A 24,518-nucleotide genomic window follows, 5' to 3' on the forward strand; every position below is an offset into this window, starting at 1 on the left:
CAAAGCCTGATGCACCTTGCACTGCCCTTTGCCTCCATACCCCCCAGCGGAGGAGAGGATTTGAGCCTTATGTATTATTATACTTACTGTAATTCCCAAGAAAGAATTGGGGGTCTCTAATTGGTCCTACAGAGTTCTCAACCCTGTTTGCCCATTAAAATCGCCTGGGGAGTTTCTATAAAACTACAGGAACTTAGGCCTCACTCCAATTAATTGCTCTCTTCATTTAAAAGGCAAACAATCCAAAAAGCTCTCCAAGGTTAGAAAAGTCTGTAGCTTAAACTAATCAAACCTCAAGAATTCCAGGTTGACCAGGTACAGTTTTTCTAATTGGAATGTGGGCAGAGGCCCACTCACGGCAAATTCAGGGTGAAGTAGCACAGATAATATACAAATGTGCCTGTATGGGTATGACTGTATTCTAATGCAACTTTATGTACAAAAATATACAGGGCAGATTTAGTAGTTTGTCAACCCTTGTTCTACAAGAACATAGCTTCCATAGATAGAGCTGAGTAACATTTAATGTGTGGCAAAGAAGAATGACATGGTAAAAGACTGATATGGATTTAATGACAAATATTCCATATTGGTTGCTGAACACCAGAATGCTGTCCAAGGAACCATCGTTAAATAAAACAACCTGAAAATAAGGCAGTTCTCACGTATACAAGCACACTCACACGAAACCTGTTACTTTTAGGATCATTAAATTATTCACTATTTTAACAAACAGCTGTAAAATAACATTACAGTGAAGAAAAATGTGCACAAACTTCAGAAACACAGTTTAGATTGTCTATGAACACAGGTCCTTAATTTGTATTTTTTCACATATGTACAGTCTCTTGATTGTAAAGAGACCACATGGCTCAAGGGGTTAACTTCTCATTTTCTCCTTCCAACTCGGAGCTCAAGATTTAATCAAAACCATTTAGCCTATTTAAACTGCTCCAGGTTTTGCTTAGTAAAGGGCAGCAGAGGAAGACTGCTCTTCATCAAATTCTCCAGGAAACAAATAATACACTTGCTTCCACCATCATTAATGAGTTGGTGGAAAAAGTCCTCAGATTAACGTTTTCAAGGGTGAACCGCAGTTAGCAGGGTTTGCCGAAGAAATATTATTCTAAAACTAGATAGAAGAAACAACCTCCTGAATGCATTTAACCTCACTTAATGCAGGTAAGTTCCCTGAAGAATTGTAAGAAAAAATGGAATCACATTTTAAATGCACCAATAGGGTCGGGTATTGGTAGTTGGATTGTTTTCTTCTGCTAAGAATGTGCTCATAGAAGGGATATCAACGTAGCAGCTGACTTTTTTATCCATGGTAATAGAAATAATGAGAGGTAAATGAAGTCCAAAGATTCCCACTGCCACTAAACTATTTTACATTAGCTTCACTCTCCACTCCCTGTTGAACCCATTCTCTAAAGTTGCTGATATGTAGTATATTTGATGCAGACGAGACCAGGCATAGCAATGGCAGCAAAAAAAAAAAAAAAAAGCGGATAATCAATCCATGAATAATCAAAAGTTGGATGAGATTTCATAGGCACAGACTTGAGAAAACTTAAAACAGCTGGAAGAGGTAGATGTACATGGAAAGAAACCCACAAAGCAGTAAGATTACCTAGAAATTGGCTATATTATTTTCAGGTGGGTCTAATATGCTTAGTATTCAGATTACAAATCAGAATTCAAAACGGACACTTGTTTGCTTGTATTACTCCTGACTAGAAGAAAACGAGAATTAATGTCTTTCAAAACTGTCTATAGTTTGAAAACCTATTTGCATTTGTGAATAACAATAAACTGATTAAGAGGGCAAGATCAACAGGCATTATACAAGCCCAGAATTATCAGGATTTTTAAGTGTTTTTATAACCACAAAAACATGCTTTCCTACAGTCCCCAAAGAGGTTCTTTACTAGAATACAACTGATCAAGTATAAATTACTAGCATCCACAGAAACTTTGCTAAAAGTGTAAAAACAATCTCGTAGCTTTTTTTCCCCCTTCCACTGTGTCCGATATTTTGTGAAGATGCTTCCATGAAATGTGTAGGGTAACAATCACTAGAGAAGAAAACAATACTGCTTTCCACAACTCTAACTTCTAAAGGCTAACCTAGCACAGGGATCTTCAGCATAAGTAACTGAAATCTATACAAGAGTCATCTAACTACAGCCCCTTACTAGAAATGGAACATAGCTAGGATACCCTAATTAGGCGACAAAGACCAGCTTTGTCAATAAGGACATGTTTGGCCCTTCTAGGCTAGCCTTAAGTTTTTCATCAAGCATAAGAATTTTCAGTGTCCTTATTTTATTATATAAATCATGACAAGTAAGTCTTCCTAGCAGCTGAGCTGGAGAATGCAAAAGGTCAGGCTACAATTATTCACACTGTCCTCAGCCTCTCTTCAGGACAGCCTGCACACTCCTGTTCCCAGGCCTTCCCTAAGACAGCGGTCATAATACTGATCTAACTCACAATGATGTGAGAAACAGCTAACAATTATTAAAAAGCATAAAGCACTTTGCAAATATCAAAGTGCTATTTTGGCATCTATATAACAACCAGAAAACATTCATTGTTTGTGCTATTTGGCAATTTTGCATTTACACCTCTCCCTGACTGGGCTCTTCTGGGTAAAGCCTTGAGATTTCTACTGTGCCTCCACGCGCAGGCAAAAGACATTCTTACTTAGACTAGATCCCTCGTCAATATGCATGGAAGTGGGGGTTAGTGGAGGTCACTAACAAATGCAAAGTGAAGGCAAATGAGACCAAGGAGTCTTGCATCCCAAAAAAGTGAACACTTTCTTGGATTTCTCACATAAAGGCCAGCAAAACTCTGAGCTAGTTGACTTTTTAGCAGGTCACTGGGCAACTGTTGGTCTAAAGTTCACTTGAAACACCTACATCAAGGTGAGGTGGGAAAAGGAAAGGCACACATAGCTGTGATTGTTCCTTTTCCCTGCACTTAAAACACCACAGTTGAGACCTGAAAGAAATACTGGGTGTGGCACACACCTGGGATGGGGCGAGGGCGGGGGAGGGGGGTCATCCAGGTAAACCACCTTGACCCAGCATGAAGCTAGAGTATTTTCAAGGAAGTAGCAAAGAACCCGGGACAGAATCAGGATTTCCCACATCAGAGAACCAGTTATAAATGAATTTCTAAACCCCAGACATTGCCCCTTGAAATGAGTGTGGCGTTCTTCAGCCCACTTTCCCTTGGATGCCTCAAAATAGCAGCTAACTGTGGCTCAGAGAAAGGAAAAGTATATTAAATATCCTGTCCTATGTGACTGACAAGGTTCCCCTACTTTTTGTGAGACAACAGGTGATGTGTGGAGATCGGGCAAACTCTTGGTGGGACCAAGATAGAATCACTTATACTTGGTTTTATTTCGCCCCATAACCCTCATTTAAACCCTCTCCCCGCAACCTTCTACAGGCCATCGCGGCCTACCCTAGTCTATTGCCCGCCATCCTGTTCCCACCCCAGCCCACGAACTGCCCTTCCTCAAGGTCCTCAAAGCGCCTGGTCCTCCAAGCTCTTCACCCCCTACAGCGTGTATTTAAGGAAGTCATCACCCCAAGCGCATCTCCTGAACAATTCTTCCATGGAGAGGAGGCAGGTATAGCACCGGGAAAGACCAACTTACTCAACACTCCTCCCACTTCAGGAAACCCCAAACACCAAAGGCTCCCCAGTCACTCTCAGATTGTCCCTCCCGCCCCTTCCCCACTTCCGTCCCCTGGGTCAGTCCCAGGATATCTACCCCCCACTGGCTCCCCAGACGGCAGCCTCCCGCGGACCCAGCCCCTAACACAGGTGCAGCTTCTGGTGCTGCGCGAGGTGCGTTTTATAGCGGAAGCCTTTGCCGCAGCCCGCACACTTGTGCGGCTTGTTGCCCGTGTGGATGCGGCGGTGGCGGATCAGGTGGGAGCTCTGGATAAAGCTCTTGCCGCACTCGATGCACGTGTAGGGCTTCTCGCCCGTGTGCGTGCGCTGGTGCTGCGTGAGCGTGGAGAAGTCGCTGAAGCGCTTCTCGCACTGGCCACAGCGGAAGGGCTTCTCGCCGGTGTGCACGCGCAGGTGGTTCACCAGGTGCGAGTTACGCCCGAAGCCCTTCCCGCACTCGCGGCACACGTAGGGCCGCTCACCCGAGTGCGTGCGCTTGTGCGTGAAGAGGTGCGAGCTGACGCTGAAGGTCTCGCCGCACTCGGAGCACATGTAGGGCTTCTCGCCCGTGTGCACGCGCTGGTGCTTCACCAAGTCCGAGCGCCAGCTGAAGCGCTTGCCGCACTCGCCACAGCCGTGCGGCTTCTCGCCCGTGTGGATGCGCTGGTGGTTGGCCAGGTGCGAACGGCGCACGAAGCCCTTGCCGCACTCCCCGCAGGCGAAGGGCCGCAGCGCCGCCGCCCCCGCGCCGCTGGCCGCCGCGTGCGCGCGCCGGTGGCTCAACAGATGCGAGCTGAGGCTGAAGGCCTCGCCGCACTCGGGGCACGGGTAGGGCTTCTCGCCCGTGTGCAGGCGCCGGTGCTTGAGCAGGTCGGCGCGCCAGCTGAAGCTCTTGCCGCAGTCGGCGCACAGGTTGGGCCGCTCGCCCGTGTGCAGGCGCAGGTGGTTGGTCAGGTAGGTGTTGCGGCTGAAGCCCTTGCCGCACTCCCCGCAGCGGAAGGGCTTTTCGCGCGGGGGCCGGGCCAGCGGGGGCCCGGCCCCGAAGCCCCCCGCCACACCCACCCCCATCATGCCCACCATCGCGTCGCACTCGCCCGCCAGGCCGAAGGGCTCCAGGCTGGCGGCGGCAGCGGCCTCAGCCAGGCGGTGAATGCGCTGGTGCTGCAGGAAGGCGGCGCCAGGACTGAAGCTCTCCCCGCAGTCGGGGCAGATGGTGGGCGCGTCCATGATGCTGGCCACCAGGCTATCCAGCTCCCCGAGGTCCACGGCCATGGGGTGGTGGAGCCGGTGGAAGCGGCGGTGGGCGGGCTTTTCACCTCGGTGCCGACTCCCCAGGGAGAGATGTCGCCTCCAGGGAAGTACGGGAGGGGCCGGCTGCTCCTCTTCCTCCTCCAGCCGGTTCTCCCCAGCACTCTCGTCGCCGTCCTCCCGGAGGCTCCGGGATATGCTGTCAGACTCAGACAGTCCTGGGAACATCGCCATGTCAGCTACACCAGATTGGTCATCCTCTTCCCCACGGACAGAAACGCCTTCTTCCTCACTCAGCTGGCCCTCTGCAACAGAAAAAGGTGGCAGTGGGGATTACTATACTTGGCATTCAAAAGATAAGCCCAGAGGAAACCTCGGTAATAAAACTGTGATCCCCTCCCTCAGGCACTCTGGATCCCTGCCCCTCCAAGGCCCCCTGAGAGTTTAGCCTCTCTCAACTGGATCCTCCAGGGAAAGGCCTAAAGGAGAGTGCACTCATTGCCCCCTCTGCCCACCAGTTCTTCAGGCAGCCTCCTCGGGCCCAGGCCCCACTAGCTGGACCCGAGGCACTGCCTAGCAGAGCCATCTGAAGGCCTGACTGCCTGTGTTCAGGATATTCAAGTCTGTGCCAGGTGGGACACTACGTAAGATCTCAGGAGAAAAGGTTTACTCACTCCAAGAGCTACCAATGCCTTTTAAGATTCTAGTCTCAAAAGACAAGAACAGTCTGCCAACCTGAGAAAGACCACTTGGCCTAACCAGGCCCTGGACTAATTTTTTCTTTTTCTCTTTTTATTTTTGAGACAGAGTCTTGCTCTGTCGTCCAGGCTGGAGTGCAGTGGCGCAATCTTGGCTCACTGCAACCTCCGCCTCCTGGGTTCAAGCGATTCTCCTGCCTCAGCCTCCTGAGTAGCTGGGATTACAGGCTCATGCCACCACGCCCAGGTAACTTGTATTTTTAGTAGACATGGGGTTTCACCATGTTGGTCAGGCTGGTCTCGATCTCCTGACCTCGTTTTCTGCCCACCTCGGCTCCCAAAGAGCTGGGATTACAGGCATAAGCCACTGCGCCCAGCCCTCAGGACTAATTTTTAAAGTACATTTGGTCAGTCTGAAACAGCTTATGATGGAACAAAAAACTGAACTCACCTTCAGGACTTTGCTATGGGTGGGGGGAGGGGGATAGTAGTGGGGAATAGAGAAAGAGATTACAGAGCCTAGAGCTGGTGAGCCCAGGTTAGAGGCTGATCCAGGACACACACCTGTTGGTCTCTGGCTGCGTATCCCCAAGCAGAGGGAAGTTGCTGAGATGTGAAAGGCCTCACATGTGCTCTCCTCCACATGCTTGTGTGCACTGCGGAGGAGGGCAGCAGGGAGTCTGGGACTGTGTCACAGGGGAAGGAATGTAACCTCTCAGTCCTGGCCATAAAGTATTTTAGCTCATTTCTGTCCCCAGAGCATGCACTGAGCAGGATAAAGTAATGAATGCCCAAAGACAGAAACAAGGAGGTGGGTGGAGGCCCAGCATTCACTCTTTCAGGTCAGTAAGAGTAAGGCATTTAGCAGAGGCCATGGGCACTTTGGGAATTAGCCACGTGAACCTAGGCAGGTCACTTACCAGTGAGATGACTTATCTGCAAAGGGAGATGAGGACGTAACTGTAAACATCTGGATACCTCCTATTTGCACAGTACTGTGCTTAGTAACTCTATATGCAGCAACTCATTTAACTCTCCCAATAACACTGTGAGGTAGATTCTATTACTAGCTGGGTAATTCTACTGTAGTGTTGTTCCAGGGGTTAATTTATAGCAGCATTCTCTACACTGTAAAGTACTGCGCCAGTGAGTGAGCCTCTTCACAGCTCACCTCAGACTGGGCTAAAAAAAGGATGCTCTTCAGGCTAACACAAGAAAGGCAAGTCAGTACAGAATCCTGCTTAATGGTCCCCTCTATGGAACTCCCTTACAGAGAATGCTGTCCCTAGTTATGATTCTAGAGGAGCTGGAAGTAAGTGTAAATTTGGCAACTTGCGTAGAAATCCCAGCTTTCTCCTCACCTGTGCAGATGTCGGGCACTGCTTCCCTGTGCCTTGAGTCCTGTGGGTTGGAGCCCATCTCCGGCTCCAGATGGCCTTCTCTCTTGTTTGTGTCATGTGGATTAGAGCCCATTTCTCTTTCTTCTGGGTCCCCTTCCCTGTCCTCAGAGTCCTCAAAATCAGAACCCATCCCTTTGTCTTCCGAGTCCTGGTGTGCACAGACACCCTGATTATCTTCTTGTTTCATCCAGGAAGAAAAGAGCAAGGGAGGTGACCAGGAATCCCTGCTCCAGAAAAACACAAAGAAAGGTCACGTCAGTCTGGTCTCATCCCCTCACCACGTCTAGCCTTAATTTCCAAGTCTAATAAAATGTATGGAGTTCCAAGCCCCAGATGGCAAACCTTCACTTCACTCCACATTTTAAAGTAAACAAGTGAGTGCAAAGGAGGGTGGACTGGGTGGCAGAAGAACAGTGACAACCTCACTATGAGGTTGGATGCCAACTCTCACTGGACCAAATCTTGATCTTCTGGCTATGATATGGATGTCTATTAGTGTGGTTTTATAGTTTAACAGTGAACTAGATGTTCCCATTTTTACAGCTGAGAAAACTTGAAACTCAAAAAGAAGAGGCCACTAGCCCAAGGCTACATAAACTTATAAGCAGTAGAGTGGGGATTAAGCAATTGTGCTGCCTCAAAGTTCCATGCTTTTCATACTCATTAAGCTTGCTCGCCTCCAGCCCACAGCAACCTTGCAAGTATTTTGGTTATCGTGCAAGTATTTTGGCTAATTTAAGGAGCCAGAGGAAAAGTACATCAAGACACAAGAATAATAGAAGCATCAAGTATAGTAACTTCTTGCCTAAGACCATGTCACCAACAGCACCACCAACCTGGCTTTTGTAGTGAGGATCTGCTTTGCAGGGAGGAGTGAGCCAAGATGATTCAAGTAGGCCTGGTGGGGCCAAGAAAAAGAGGTACAGGGGACCCTCTATATTAGAAGCAGTCTCTATCATCCTAATTACATATTTTACAGTATCCGAATTGTAGAGAACCCTTAACAGGAACATACACCAGAGATAATTGGTAACCCCTCTACAGAAAAGGCCAACATGTGAATCATAGGGAGAAAATGACATCAGATTCCTAAACCTTTTGTAGATGTCAGGATAACATTTCAAATTTAAAGGGCCCCCTGCCAAGACTGAGCAGTTGAGCCAAAAATAATTTATTTCTGCCATCCATCACTCCTACAGCTTAGCTCCAGGCAGCCAAACAGTTTCTAGGTCGAGGATCTTGGACTGTAACTTTGAAGAGACTAGCTCTCTGTCTCAGCAGTCCCCAAACAGCAAGAACATGGCTAAGCAAGATGCCCCTTGCTTGGCTGGGAGCTCTTCCTGCCTCTGTGGAGGCCTTCTCTGAGGTGGCCCTGGTTCTACAGAGCCTTTGGAATGGTAAGCTGGAGTTCCAGGCAGCGGAAGTTGGAAATTCCAGCTGGGTCAGCCTCACTAGAGAGCCCAAAGCAAGTCAATTAACCTCTTATTGTTCCAGTGTCCTCATGAGTGGAAGAAGGGTAAGGCTACTTAACCTTTCTCACAGGGAGGGTGTTAGAAGGAAACTAATGAAAAAGCACTTTGGAAAATACTGCAGAGAGTAACTGATGCTTTGAGTTTTACAAGCGTGTAATACACACATTTTTCCTCTTAAGTCCTGATGCCATTCTAGCACACCCCAAAGACATGCTAGCCCCTCTGTAATTTTGGCAGACTCATCACCATATTAGACTCTTTCTGAGAGATGATGATACGCTCCCTAAATTGGAACATCAAGCCCTTTCCTTTAATGTCTTAGGATATGGCTGTGTCTGAGGTTGGTCAGTCAACAGGTCCTGAAATGCAGTTGAATTCCTTTAGAATGTATACTGTTTAAAGCACCAAGTTTCCAACATTTGGAGATTTCTTGTCTAAGACAGTAGGAGAAAAATCTCATTAAAGCTGTAAACCTTTTAAGAGGTATACTCCATGACTACTGACCCCAAATCACTTCTGCCCATCACTCTTGCCTCTTTGGAGCTCAGACACAATGAACAAGTACATCCCTTGAGTCTGCATATATAATACACCTGAAAGTGGATAGGCAAGAGTAGTGTCATTAAACATGACCTATTGATTTGCTAGTAGTGGAAAACAGTGCAGGCATTGGCGGGGCGGGGGGCAGGGGGGGTTAAGAGGGGATTAATCAATGGTTTCTACCAATCTTGAGACCAGCAGGAGGGTTCTGTGTCAATAAAGTCAAATAAGCATGTCATCAGAATCTCATAAAACTAAAATAGCAAAGGTACAGTGCCCAGCATGGCATAAAAGGGATTGCAGCACTCCATCCTGAAGGACAGGATTTAGGAGTCCGATCTGGGAAACAGGGAGCAGGGCTTCCCCTCTAAGCCCTTTTATGGACAGGCTTCTTATGGGGCACCTCAGACATAGCAATAATGGAACAACAGAACTTTCTGATTTGTGATTTATTGGGAACCGAGACATCAGATATTAAACGTGGAAACATGGTTTTTCTAGATTTGAAGGCAGGGAGAGGGGAGAACCAGAGTGAGTTCCCCACTTAGGGCTGACGTATGAAAAGTTCACAGTGCTGCCTCAGAATTAAGGCAGGTTCTGAGCTCCGAAGGGAGTAGTTCCTGATCCTTATTTTCATTTAGACTAGGGGAGGGAGGATTAGGTGTGCTCTGAAAAGAGCTTGAAGTTCCTGTCACCCAGATACCATTCATGGCACAACAACTACTCAAATTTGTTTTAAAATGCATTATGTTAGTGCAAAACTGGAAATCTGCATGCCCAGTAACACGGATTCAGTTCCATTCACGCCAGCACATCATGGGGTTTTAGGCAATTGTCAGGTGATGGAGAAGGTTATTTAGAAGTTAGGAAAGATGATCACGATGTAATTATATGAAAAGCAGCTGGTTTGAAAAATATTTCACTTTGGCTTATATGCATACTAACATGTATATTTACACATGTATACACAGATCAGAGAGGAAGACCAGAAGTTTATTAAAATACTAAACTTCTCAGTCACTTTGGGGGCTTTGCAGCTCTTAACTCATTTGATGTTAACCTAATAAAGTAGGATATTTCCAACTTCACAGATAGGAAACGGGCACAGAAGTGACTAGTCCAAAGTCATACAAATCATAAATTGCAGAGCAGGGATACATACCCTTGCAAGTCTAGCTCCCGTAAACACATTCTTAACCAGAAGCTGGTATATAGTTTGAGACTTGTCCTCTTTGTACATCTGTATTTTCTACATAAACAGGTATTTTTTAATCAGAAAAATAACTTTGTTTTTAACATGATAGAAGATGTTAAACCTGCAATTACTCTAGAAGTAATAAAAAGGAAGACAAGGGCAAGAGTTGTGATAACCTCAATCTAGAAAACTTAATATTCAAAAACACTAGACACCATGGTATAAAGTGTCAGATATTCAGGCATATTTTGTTCCAGCTCCTTTCCCATTCATTCTCAAAAACTAGCAACATGTTTTCTTAGGCAAGGCTGGAGCTGGATATCCAGTGGGCAGCAGGGCAGTGTGATCACTTTGTGGCCAGATTGACCTGGGTTTGAATCCTCTGCTCTTTGCCAGCCACTTTACCTTGTACAAGTTTCTTAGCCTTGCTGAATCTCAGATTCTGCATCCATAAGAACAAGGATGCTGCCTCCTACCTTGCAGGGTTGTTTCTCGAGCCACAAAAATTAATGTTTGTAAAAGCTGCTGGCATGTTAGAGACACAATAAATGGTAGTTATAACTATGATGAAACTTCAGCCAACTTCTTAAGAAAATTATACATACCCCCATTCTAAATTGGGGGTCACCTATTCCCAGCTACGTTCATGGAGAATGGCCTTTGGCAAGTACAAACAGCTTCCCCTAGCCTTGCTGCTAAAGGTTCTATTAATGAACAACTCACCATGTGGATACAAGAACCAGGGAGTGACTAGTTGCTGAAGGGAGCTAGGTAGAGGGAGAAAGGTTTAATTCCAAATTCAAATAGTTTTCAGCTGCTGATTGCCCATCCTGTAAACAGAGTATAGGTCTAAAGCTAAATAGGGTGTGGGTGCCTGGTTCAGTAAACCCTAACGTACACCATCTGTAAGGGAGCTCTCCTTCCCCCAATAAGAAGGAATAGAAGTTTAAGGGGGAAAAGCAATAGAGTGGTGGGCATACAAAACTAATTCTACATCTGGTTGTAATCACTGAGGGAGACAACTCTGGTTTTTGGCCAACACAACCATTGTGCTGTGTGACTTTAAGCATTTGCCCCCTTCGGGCTTCTGTTCCATGAGAAGGTTGGGTTTGAATGTTCCTGAGTCCTCTTCAAGCTTGTCATGTGACACACAGGTGAGCTGATCCAGGAAGGCATCATTGTCAGTTTCATTAGACATTTCCAGCTCCAGCTTGTTAATCCACACAGCAAACTCTTAATCCCCAAACATTCCACCACCACCATCACAAAACCTTTTTCTTGGATGCAGATCACTTCAAGATGGGATTGGGCAACTTCAACGAGACTGCTCAAATCCTGGTTTCTAGAACTTGTGATATTTTCATGTCTCTTTCCCCTACCCCAATTTCAAAAAAGTAAGGCCTATCACCCTATCACTGGGAAAATGCTCAAGAGCCTTCTAGACAAACTCAACCCCACTTGAAAGAAAGATCACTTTGAAGACACTGCTACAGAGCAGAGGTGAATGTGATAAAGTGTCTCTAAAAAGAGAAAAAGACTCCAGCCTGGGCAACAGAGCAAGATCCCTTCTCTACAAAAACTTTTTACAAAATAGCTGGGTGTGGTGGCACATGTCTTTAGTCCCAGCTACTTGGGAGGCTGAGGCAGGAGGATCACTTGAGCCCAGGAGTTCCAGGCTGCAGTGAGCCAAGACTGCCCCCACCTTCCCCCGCACTCCAGCCTGAGAAACAGGGCAAGACCCCATCTCAAAAAAAAAAGAGGAAGGGAGGGAATGAGGTGGGAAGATAGGGGAGGGTAACTGAAGCCAGTAGCAGAGCCAGAATTAGAATTTAAACCAAGTTTATTGGCACATTCGCCAAATCCCCCACTTTGGGGCTACCTGTGAAATCTATCCCTATTGAACAAGATCCCCACCACTTTGTGGATTTAACCTAACTTCCTATGAAGAGGTTAGGGCAGAGGAGTGTACGCAACTCCCCCACCAACCTGGATTTTACATAGAAACCAAGGCCAGAAATAGCACCAAGTCTCCCAGCCTCTAAAAGATAAAGCAGGGGCGCAGCTGCCGCCTCGCTGAGGCAGCCTTCTGCGCGGACCCCAAGCTGTCACGCGGCCCCTGGCGTGGATGGCACCGCGGAGGCGGTGTCTCCTTGGAGCGGACCTAAGCACCTTCCTATGCACTGCAGCGGGTCCATCTCCTTTGACTCCAGTAACTGGGAGGTAAATCAGGGTGACCCGTTTGACGTGTAAAGAACACTGAGGCCAGGGAAGCTGAACCCCAGGCGGCGTCTCTCTCAGGTAGAGACAGCAGGTGTTCCCCTCCGCTGGCTCCTAGAAGGGACAAATGGCCAAGCGCGTTAGGACTGGAAAAGGAAGGCCAGTTCCCAGCGAAGCAGCGCGGGCCGCACCTGGCAGCCCCGACCAGCAGGGACGGCCAGTTCCAAAGCAGATCACTCCCAGCCCCCGCTTGGGCCCCGCCTGGGCCCCGCCAGCCCCCAGGGCAGAGGGCGGAGGAGTCATGTGCCGCGGCGGCAGCTGCCAGGTGGCGGGGAGCCAGGCCGGCAGGGCTGTCATGTCAGGGGAAGGAAGCGGCCCGGCGGGCGGCGGGCCAGGAGCGGCTCCCACTCGGGCCTCCAGACTGCAGCTCCTTTCCTGTCTCCCACTCATCTCGAGGGTCCCTTCCCTACCTCCTCAGAGGAACGCAGGGCCGGCCAGCAGCAGCTGGAGGCTTCCTCCCTCCTCTTCCCACGCCCCCCTGCCCACCACTATTTCCCAAGGGAGCGCTTCCATAGCAGAGTCCAGGCGGGGACACCCGATTGGGTAGAGCGCTGGAAAAACAATTTCAGCCTGCAGTTCAAAAGGCTGACCTCATGACCACAACTGGGGTCTAACCAGAGATTCCAGGGGGTTAATCATTTGTCCATCTTCAGCACCAACTGGGTAAAAAGTCAGCTAGCCTCTCGGGGGATATGACCATCAAGGTCCTGCCTCCTCACTGGTAAGTTTATGGTCAAAAGGAACCCAAAGGGCAAAGAAAGCCACCTCGCCATATTTGCAGGGGATGCCTCTACTGAGCAAGGGGTAAGCACCTTACACAGAATGTGTCCACAACCAAACGTGGCAGGCGAACTTCCCCTCAGCTGGCTTGGCCAGGCACAAACCCAGACTGCCCAACCCAAAATGCCAGCCACCCAAGTGGCAGACTGCTGCGTGAAGGTGAACATTAATTCCAGACAGGGACAGCCAAAAGATTACTGCACCTAAGTGTTGCCCACTGTCCAGACAAGAGGAGCTAAAATAATATGGTTTCTGCCTTGTGGTTACTGCTTTTTTTTACCTGGAGAGGGAAGCCCAAGGTGGAAAAAGAAGAAGGCTCAAAACCAAGGCAACAGAGAAACCAACCTACATCCCCATGGGTCAGCACCAGTTTGAGGCTCCTTCCAATCTCTGTGATCAGGAATAGCACAAATGCCCTTGGGGTCAGACATTTCCTGTCCATCGGTTGGGCTAGGGCCCCTCAGTTTGGCTTGACGGCCTCAGCTTATCACAAATGCCAATCCTCCACCACCACCCTATTCCTCCTGCACGAAATAAGAATTAGTGCAGCGCAGACACAGATCCTAAGTGCCCTCAAAGTTAGACTATCTGCCCTCAGCTGAGAAGTCACAAAAGCTACAGGTTTTCCCGTTGGCATTTACTATCCATATTTTACATTTAACTGATTAGAATCTTCTGCGACATAAATCACGGTGATCCATTTTCCTGTATATTTTCCTTATATACAGGAAATCCTTCTGTTGATGGTTTTTTATTCCCTGTGCTCCACCACCACTACTGTTTTACACCCTCAGTTGTTTTGTTTAGTAAGAGAAACTTTGGGCAGCCCTCAGAATTATTATCTCTAGATACTTTCTCAGCAGCTGGCTCAAATGTTCCATGTTTGCATTTCAGGAAATCACAGACCTTGGAAATCCCTTCGTTTAACCTTCTTTTACAGAGATGAAACTAAGGCTAGAAAGGGAAAGTGACTGAAAGTCAGATTTTACTAGAAGAGTTGTGGCCAGACTCTCAATTTTGCTGATGGTGTCTCCAGTGATCTTTGCATCTCTTTAATATAAAACACATCTTCAAAAAATAGCCAGATAAATTGAGGACATATACTTGTCTTTTCTTTTTGTTTTTGCACACTGATTAATCAGGGTCCTCCTGAGAAAGAGAACCAATAGGATGTGTGTGTGTGTGTGTGTGTGTGTGTGTGTGTGTGTGTGTGTGTGTAGAGAGAGAGAGAGATTGATTTATCATAAAGAACTGGCTCACGCCATTATGGGGTCTGGCAAGTCCAAAATCTGTAGGGTCAGCTGACAGGCTGGAGACCCAGGAGAGCAGATGCAGAAGATTCCTCTGAAGATCAGTCTGTTTGTTCTATTCAGGTTTCAGCTGATTGGATGAGGCCCACCCATATTATGGTGGGCAATCTACTCGAAGTCCACTGATTTATATGTTATCTTCATCTAAAAAACATCCTCACAAAACACCCAGAATAATGTTTGACCACAAATCTTGGCATTCTGTGGCCCAGCCAAATTGACACATAAAATTAACCATCATACATACTGTAGCTTAAAGGTGTAGTCTGCAGTAATTGCATCATATTTACGCATTTAAACATTTTTCATGAAAATCATTACTACATACAGATAGTTGAATAGAGTCTCAGGGTATATGTGCTATAGAGGATGGCAGGGAAAAATCAAGATTAATCTTAAAGATCTACACAGCCACATGTGTGTGTTGTCTGGATTGGGGTCCTAGTTGTGTAACACTCCTACAGCAGAAAGACATGCAATTTAATCATCTATTTCACTGAAGGACAAAAGAGAAAACAGGTTAAGACTGCACCAGGGGTTTATGTGAGCTATGTGAGTTGTTAACAGACAGCCTTGTTCTGGGAAAGTTGATGCTGGAATCCCACATTAACGTTGCCAGACGGGGCCAGGTGACCTCAGGAAGTCTTTTCCAACCCAGATGATTCTGTGATCATATTTCCACTGTAATGAATAGCCCTCAAGAGCATGCTTATCATAGCAAATAAGGAGAGAGGGGTGTTGGGGCCAAAGGACTTGAGGCACACATTCAGTCACCCCAGCTTCCCACTGTAGATTCAACAACAACAAAAAAACTGCTCTTCTAATTCTTTGCCCAAAATAACTGTTTGGTGTTGTTGATGAAGAATGGCTGGCGTGTTCCAGCCCAGTGCATTTCAGCAGTGGGTAAGTGACACCTCTCCCTATAATCTGCCAAGATATCTTCCAAAAAGAAAAAACAGGAATAAAAATGTAAAGAAGTCACCTGATGCCTGAATTTTCCTGCCTAATTAAGTGTTAACCTCCACAGCTAGTTTTCAGCATGAAGTAAAACATTTGCATACACTTAAAAACAGGTTTTAAATAATTACATACCTGTTACTCGTATTTCCTTAAAAATAACAGATTATCAGCAAAAACCAGATCATAGGAAAGAATGTAACACACATGATCCACTTTCTTCAATAACAATGCAACGGTGACAAAAATGGCAAAGAAAGGGGAAAGTAGAGAGACCTGTAGGTCAAAAAACATAAACAATATCAACCAACCCCAATATACTGACCTTATTTGAATGCCAACTCAAACTTACAAATTACAGAAACAAATTATAAGACAACTGAGGAACTGTGAATACTAATTAGATATTTGATATCAAGGAACTTCATTTTGTCAGGTGTTGGTACTGAGATTAAGTGTACAAAGAGTTCTTATATCTTTAAGAGATATATAATGAAATATTTACAAGTGAAATGATATGTCTAGAATTTGCTTCAACATAACTCCTGGACAAAGGGGAAGGGGCTGGGGTACAGATGAAACAATATTGGTCATATATTGACCACTGTTGAAGCTGGATGGTGGTATATATAGGCTTATTACACTACTTTATCTACTTTTATATATTTACTAGAAAGCTTATAAAAAGTTTTGAAATGGATAATTATATTTTTTTCTGAAATTTTGGGTTATTTATGTTCATTTAAGTTTTGGCCAGAACATAATAAAATATCAGTGATTTCCATAAAAGGAATAGCCTGCTTTTATAAATCATGCCAGAACAAGAGTGGTTACAAGGCTTAATACTGAACAGAGCTCATGGGAAGTGGGAGAAGGGGCAGTGGAGCAAAGATACTAATAGAAACTTAAGTTTGATGCTTTTTGCTCCTTTTAAAAATGAGATAAAGGAATAGCTGTTATGTTCAAAATAGAATCAGATTCTGTTTCCATTTTCATCTACTTTTATATTTCCAAACAACTAAAAAATGATCCTGCCCACCAGAACTTGTTTATTTCCACCATTAATGCAGCAACTCTACACTCCAAACCAAGAAGGAATAAACTGGATTAGGGGTCCTAGTTGTGACAATTCTATTAGGGGAATGCTTTATCCCCAGGACAGACAAACTAATGAAAGGATGTGAGTGTCCAGTAGATTAAGTACATCAATTATTGGTCCTCCCTAGAATCACCTTCTAAGGGGATGAAAAATGGAAGATCATGTACAGATGAAAAGGAAGATAACACAGTAGTGATTTATGAAAATGTGATCTCCACGAGATGAACTCTGACAGGAACAGAACTACTTTACTAGCCCAAACTGAGAACTTTTAAATTTAGATAGTGTTGTCAGACAGTGCTCAGAGAAACTCTGAGGATGCCAGTCAAATTGATTCATATCACACTACAAAGAGAGCAACTAGAAGATATTATGCTCCTACTTTACATGAGAACTGAAAGCTCACAGATATTTTCTGTTTCAGCCAATGGTGCACAGTAAATCTAGGATGCACACACCCAGTCACAGGACACAGCTTTCCTCCAGGAAGTGATGCATCTGTCTCAAGAAGGAGGCTTGCGTGTCTGGGACTCATTCATAACTTGAACATCACGTTACTAAGTCATTCATCAGGTTCAGTCTGGGTTCCTTACCTTTAGTTCCTAGCATTTCCCAAAGAGAGCAACAGTACTATACAAACTTGCAAATAGAATAATGGTATTTTTCTTGAGCATGAGTTCTTAGCCTGAGGGCCTTCAGAATCCGTGAACTCCCTGCAACCGTATGGAAATGTGTCTGTAGACACTTTCTCCTGATGAGAAGGCCCATAGCTTTTTCTTGGACTCTGAAAGGATCCATGGAACAAAGACAAAAACCCTGTTATAAACCACTATTATTAAGGACTCATGATACATTTCCTTATCATAAGAATTCAAAAATGATACAGAGTGGTTTTGGGTAAGGGGGATAAGAGCAATTTCACCACTATATGCCACAAGATCTTTTGGCGTGCTGGTGGAAAAGAGAAGATAATGGCAGTAAGTCCAAAAGCAGGCAGTAGCACAGACAAAAATATCAGTAAATTTCAAACACATATGGAGAGCGAGGGACCTAGCAAATGGAACCTGCCTGAGATCACCACTTTGGTGATCTCACCTAACACCCTATTTTACAGATGAGTCAGGCAATGGAGACCAAGAAAGGTTAAGTAAATTGCCAATGAACACACCAGTTAAGGGCAGACACGAGCCTAAATCACTGGCATATTAACCTTGGTTTCAATCTCCCCTTGCTACTCAATCCAACATAACCTTTGGTGCTTGGCTAATTCACACCTGTGATCTGGGTCTCCCAGCATCATTAGTTCACCTGCTCTTCACTTCCTAGTCACTCACATTATGTGACAGGTGCACTAAGAGGGAGGGAAGTTGTTCCTCAAGACTGTAACACCCTGCCTCTCTTGGACGTATCTAATTTATAAGCTTGACCCCAGGTTTATGGCTCCTATCAGCTGCTTACTTGGGCAGTGAGTAAAATCACATTAATCAAACCATAACCTACCCAGTACACAAAATGCTTTGTTAGTTAATCCTTCTCCTCTCAAAGGAAAAAGAATTACAATCTGGACAAAGTCATCAACTCTTTCCTAACAAATCTTCAAAGTGTTAGCAAAGTTATCTTGCCTGCAAAGAATAACATGCAAATACCCAGATAAAGAAGGGCATTCTGGGAGTTACACAAAACTGCAACATAGGGAGGCCTAGTTCACATTTAACTGCACCATGGGATCAAGGACTCAGTTCATCCAACGTGACCCATTACTACAAATACAGTTTCTTAGCTCCACCCTGTGCTTTAACAGCTTTTCAGTCCCCATATGGGAAGTGGTATAGATGTGCGCCCAGTGGCAGGGACAGCACCACTCCAAGTACATTTTGCTGTAGAGAATGTATCCACAGATAATGAGCAAATCTCATAACTTGAATTCACAAAGGTGTCAAGTTGGTAGAGGATGGGGCCACCCTTCGGATTACTGGATTCCTTTTAGGTACAATCTCCCTTGCACCAGATTCTCCCAACCCGCTCTGTCATATTCATGAGTTTAGTGCTCTGGCTTTAGTGACAACATTTCACTGACTGCATTTTTCTTGTGTTCTTCCTGACTCCTGATAATTTTTTTCCTATTGTAGTTTCAGTTATTTTTCCTCTAGAAAAAAACATAGAAAATGTTCTTCAAACGTAACTTCATGTGATCCTCAGAAGTGATCTCTGACTTAACAGGTTTTGGATTCTCTGCTGTTTTTACTAGAGAAAAACAGAACATCTTGTTGGCTAGAAAAAAAAAAGCAGTTGTTTGAATTAGCATTGACTTAATGGAGTGTTAGAGTAAACACTGAATAATACTGAGTCCTTTGTATACTATTTGAAAAAAGTCATCGTCTGTGTGTGTGTATGTGTGAGAGAGAAAGAGACAGAGAGAGAGAGAGAGAGAGGAAAGAGAGAGAGAAAGGAGAGGGGAAGACCATGAAGCCTCAATAGTACTGGTTATACCATTTAAAAAAATCTTTAAAGACATTTTTCTATTCAAACTATGAAACTCCTTAAAAGGGGAGACTGCCTCATTCTGCAGTATCATTTTTAAATTACTAAAACCAATTATCAAACTATATTATATTTTATCCTGCAATGCCACTTTTTGGCCAAATAAATCTTACAGGCTATTGGGAAAAGGAGGAATAAGTGCTAGTGAGCCCTAGTTAAAAACTTAACATCACCACCACACTCTCACAGTTTCCCAGTGAACTCGGGCTTCCAGATGGGACAACCTCAGCAGACAGTGTTAATTGCTAACATTTAGTTAGTGATCCAGACCCACATCAATTATCAGCTATGTATTTCTACCTTCCACATGCAGTGGTCTCCTCTTCTGCTTTGATCTCACCATCAACACTGTAAAGTGCTTGGCGTTTAATAGGAGTTCAGTAAATGGCCCAGAAATCTTGTTGAGACACTCTCCTTGGAAATTCTCTTTGCTTAGCACCCACAATATTACACTGTCCTAGTCCTCCTCATACTTCACTGACCACCCTGTCTCCTCTTCTTAACTCCTAAAATAGGTCAGCCTTCAAGGGTCTTTTTTACATTTCTTCTCCCTCTCCCTCAACTGTTTTGCCTCTTCCTGTAGCTTTATACAGCTCTTCTATCCAAAGACCTCACAAATTTGAACCTCTCACCCAACCCCTGACCTGCACTCCAGATCCACATTTCTCATGATGCCCCAAGCATTACAACTGAGGAGGCTGAATGTCCCTTCCAGTCCTGAGGTGCTGTCCCGCATGTCCCATGTGACAAGGGACAGGAGGCAGCAGAAACAGGAAAAGCACATGCGAAGGAGTCAACAGCACGGGTTAAAGTAGAAGTCTGCCACTGACATATGGTGTGCCCCGGGACAGCTATTTCACCTCTTCGAGTCTTAGTCTAATCATCTACACAATAGGGGAAAACAAGCTACCTTGAAAGGATGCTATAAAGACTCAATGAATTTCCATTTGTATTGTATCTGGCCCATGTCAGATTTAAAAACAAGTATTAGTTCCTTTCTTGAATCTTTGCTACAAATCAGCTCCTCCTGGCAGTGTCCATTTCTGTTAAAGTCGTCTTTGTTCTTACTCACAAGCTCAAAACCATGGACTCAACTTTGACCCCTCCCTCACCCCTTTCAATCAAATCAGTTGCCACGTTCTTTTCACTTTTCTCTTTTTTTCAGTTGCCACTATCACTGCAGTACACACTCTTACTAGTTAACATGCACCTACATGTCACTACTGCATCAATCTTAAAACGTTGTCACTTTATTATTCTGCTCAGAAACCCCTAAGTGACTTTGTCATATAAGCACAGACTCCAAGTCATTAACAATGTAGCCTAAGGCTCTCTTACCTCATCTTAACCTCTGTCCCCTAACCCCAGCCCAAAAGGGTTGCTTTAAATCCCCCAGAAGGCACCCTGTTTTCCCTTCCTGAGATGCTTTTCGTCCTCAAAGCATGGGTTACAGTCTGTCCTTTTCCGGAGGCAGCAGCACCTGTAATGGTTAAAAGCTCAGATTCTGGCCAGGCATAGTGGCTCACGCCTGTAATCCCAGCAGTTTTGGGGGCCAAAGCCAGTGGATCGCTTAAGCTCGGCAGTGCAAGATCAGCCTGGGCAGCAGGGCAAAACCCTGTCTCTCCAAAAAAAAAAAAAAAAAGCCAGAAGTGGTGGCATACACATGTAATCCCAGCCACTTGGAGGGCTGAGGTGGGAGGATTGCTTGTGCCCAGAAGGTATTCACACCACTGGACTTCAGCCTGGGTGACAGAGCAAGATCCTGTCTCAAAAAAACCAAAAACCAAACAAGATTCTGGAGCCATACGACCTGTGTGAATCCAGTCTAGCTGTTAGCCTTAAGCAAATTGTTCAACCTCTTTTGGCCTTAGTTTTCTTCATCTATAAAATGGAGAGAACAACTGAACCTACCTTATAGGGATAGTAAGTGCTCAGATAGAATTATTATTATTTTTTCACTTTGTATGACTTAAGATACTTTTTCTTATTCTGCCTAATATTAGTTTTTTAAATAGAATCATACTTATAATAATTCATATCTTATTTTTGGCTCTCCTTTTTCTCCTACCACCTCCCAACTCTAAGTTCCTTATGGGAACAAACATTTTATTCACTTTGATAATTCCCTCACACAATGGACCTTCAAATAGTTCTTGAAATGGATAAAATCAGGAGTAATTATTTCTTCCCCTCAGTCTCAAAAGGAAGACCTAAAAAGACTAGGAAATCTAGTGATTTGGCAAAATCACATCAGGTAAAGTAGAGTCATAGAGACAATCTAACTCTCCCAACTGGATCCAATAACCTGTTAGCACCAGGAGCCAAACATGCTTAATTACCCTGCTAAATAGGTAGCCATGACAGGAAATGGCAATTCGCCTCAAAAGTTAGGCAGACCATTCTCAAAAAAGAATTCTACATCTCTTGGCCCAAATGCCAGCACGCTTTGTTTGTATCAAATGCCCCTGTGCGGGTCCTCCCTCCACTCCAAGGGTTTAACCCTTGATTCAGCTGTGCAAACAGAGGTGGCACAGTGCTGTTTATGTTCATTGTGGGGAATGCTACCAGACTGTCCCACTATGACAGGACAACTACTTCTCTCCCACCCAAGGAAAACTGGGACTAGCAGTCACAGAAATTAAATGACGAATGAAGAAAGACCAACATTTAATCTTCAAAGTAATTATGAGACTAAAGAAATTGCTGGGTGAGGCAGGGCAGGGAGTGCATTCAAATACCGGGGAGATTTGCATTTAACATTAAGAGTGGCTATTCAGACTAAAGTTTTATTCTCTGGCAGTTCTCAAGAGTTCCATGTTTTGTTTTGTTTTTCTTACTACAACAAGAAAGGCATGGATTTCTTGATTTCTCTTCTCACCTACATAGAATCATCAGCCTAGAAAACCCTTTCCCTAAAGGTCCAGAATTAGGCTGGGAAACAAATGAAGGCTCTTAAGAAAGTTAATAAAGATTACATGCCATACAGGAAGTGTTGACCAGGAATACTTACCACACCACCAATTCAATCAATAAACACAAGCACATATTAGGAAGTAGAGAAACAGAAACAAAGGATGTCCTGTGGCAACTGCCCCCCAGACTAGTGTAGGCTGTGGCTGCAGTCTGGTTAAATTCAACTGATGCTTATTGTTATAAGGGGGGTGGTAAAAGGGGAGTGTGTCTTCCAGTTAATTTCACATTTTGGTTTCTCAGTTCTGGAGTAAACTAGTTTTATATTAAATTAAATCTGGCACACATTCCCCCCCTAAAAAAGGAAAAGATGGGGAAAGCTCATATACTAAAAAAAATAACAAGAAAAGGAGTCACAGGTGGGGAGAAAATGTTTGCAAAAAAATATATATGATAAAAGTCTGTTAACCAAGATATAGAAAGAACTCTTAAAACCCAATTAAAAATGGGCAAAAGATCTGAACAGACACCTCACCAAAGAAAATATGCAGATGGCAAATAGGCACATGAAAAGATTTTTAACACTGATATGGTTTGGCTGCGTCCCCACCCAAATCTCATCTTGAATTGTAGTTCCCGTAATCCCCTCGTGTCATGGAAGGGACCAGGTGGGAGGTAATTGAATCATGGGGGCAGTTACCCTCAGGCTGTTCTCATGATAGTGAGAGTTCTCAGAAGATCTGATGGTTTTGTAAGGAGCTTTTCCCCCTTTGCTCGGCACTTCTCTCTTCTGCTGCCATGTGAAGAAGGACATGTTTGCTTCACCTTCTGCCATGATTGTAAGTTTCCCAAGGCCTCCCCAGCCATGCAGAACTGTGAGTCAATTAAACCTCTTTTCCTTATAAATTACCTGTTTTGTGTATTTCTTCATAGCAGCATGAGAATGAACTAATACAAACATCAATGTCATTTGAGAATTTCAAGTTAAAACAAGATGCCACTACTCGCTCATTAGAATGGCCAAAATCCACAACACGACAACATCAAATTAGCTATCAAGGCGTGAAAAAACATGGAGAAACCTTAAAACGTATACTACTAAATGATAGAAGCCAATATGAAAAGGTCACATACTGTATGATTCCAACCATATGACAATCTGTAAAAGGCAAACTATGGAGACAGTAAAAAGATCAGTGGTTGCCAGAAGTTAGGGGAAGGGAAGGATAAATAAGTGCAGCACAGAAGATGTCTAGGACAGTGAAACTGTTCTGCACTATACTATAATGGTAGATACCCATCATTATACATTCGTCAAAACCATAGAATGTACACCAAGAGTGAACCCTAAAGTAAATTATTGATTTTGGGTGATAATGATGTATCAATATAGGTTCATAAGTTGTACCAAATGTATCACTCTGGAGCAGGATGCTGAGAGTGGGGGAGGCTGTACATGTGTGAGGGCCGGAGGCAGACAGGAACTCTACTTTCTCAATTTTGCTGTGAACCTAAAACTGCTCTAAAATATTTTTGAAATTTTATATATATATGTACATAATGTACATATATGTAAGCTATCTTCCCCAGCTTATATAATTTATAAGCATACAACCTTACCCACACCTCATTGTAAAAAATTGTCTGTGCCATCATTTTAGGAACAAATTAAAATGAAATTTTAAAAAAACACATTCATTCGACAAATATTTATCAAACCCTTACCATGCACTACCCATTATTCTAGATTCTCTGTTGTAAAGATTACATTCTAATGAAATTTCTATTCTACCTTCTATTTCTAAACACCTCCTAAACCACCTCTACTTTCTAAACCACCTTCTATTATCAGAAATCATTGTCAATACCTGCCTGAAAGATTATTTTCAAAACTAGCAAAACAAAAATAAAGTGATTCTTTGAAATTCACAAAGGCTTCCAGGTATGGGGGACAAAAAATTTCAACAATTGGAAAAGTCTTCCTATAGTGCCCTGCTAAACTTCATCAAGCATCAAAGATGTGCTAAGCACATGAAATAGCTCTGAGATGATGAGCCAAAGCAAAACATTTCTTAGCAAATGAAACCCAGAAAGTTTATTCCTGTTTTATAATTATGGTAAGATCCTGATAAACTTCTCAGAAGACCATGTATATCTGAAGTAACTCTCTGAATAAAAAGTAGGCCCTTTCCCTTTAACTACCCATAGCAAATTTAGCCTCCACAGGAAGGAGAAATCTGAAGTATCGCATGTGACCCTCTCACACACCTGCTGGAACACTGTTGCTGGCCTATGGATGCACAGAACATGACCTGCTGAATAGATTCAGTGATCCCAAGAACTCTCCTATTCTCCTTTAACATGACTAATGTGCTTCTAACAACCCATAGTACAC

At 44.3% G+C, this 24,518-nt stretch overlaps 1 protein-coding gene across 3 annotated transcripts in view; it reads right to left on the minus strand.

Annotated features, from left to right (window-relative positions):
- Nucleotides 1–506: 506 nt before the first annotated feature.
- ZNF697 (zinc finger protein 697) overlaps nucleotides 507–24,518 on the minus strand; it is a 29,115-nt gene continuing 5,103 nt past the window's right edge. For 2 of the 3 annotated variants that reach the window (XM_009428166.5, XM_054685694.2), the window contains 2 exons: nucleotides 7,004–7,266; nucleotides 507–5,249 (listed from right to left, as the gene is read on the minus strand). In XM_009428166.5, the coding sequence (XP_009426441.3) occupies nucleotides 3,838–5,249; nucleotides 7,004–7,229 (1,638 nt within the window). In that variant the 5' untranslated portion in view covers nucleotides 7,230–7,266 and the 3' untranslated portion in view covers nucleotides 507–3,837. Of the gene's footprint in view, nucleotides 5,250–7,003; nucleotides 7,267–15,708; nucleotides 15,850–24,518 lie in introns of those variants that run through there. The other variant, XM_054685684.2, reaches the window with a different exon arrangement.

The sequence above is a fragment of the Pan troglodytes genome, chromosome 1 (assembly GCF_028858775.2).
Source record: "Pan troglodytes isolate AG18354 chromosome 1, NHGRI_mPanTro3-v2.0_pri, whole genome shotgun sequence".
Lineage (NCBI taxonomy): Eukaryota > Metazoa > Chordata > Mammalia > Primates > Hominidae > Pan > Pan troglodytes.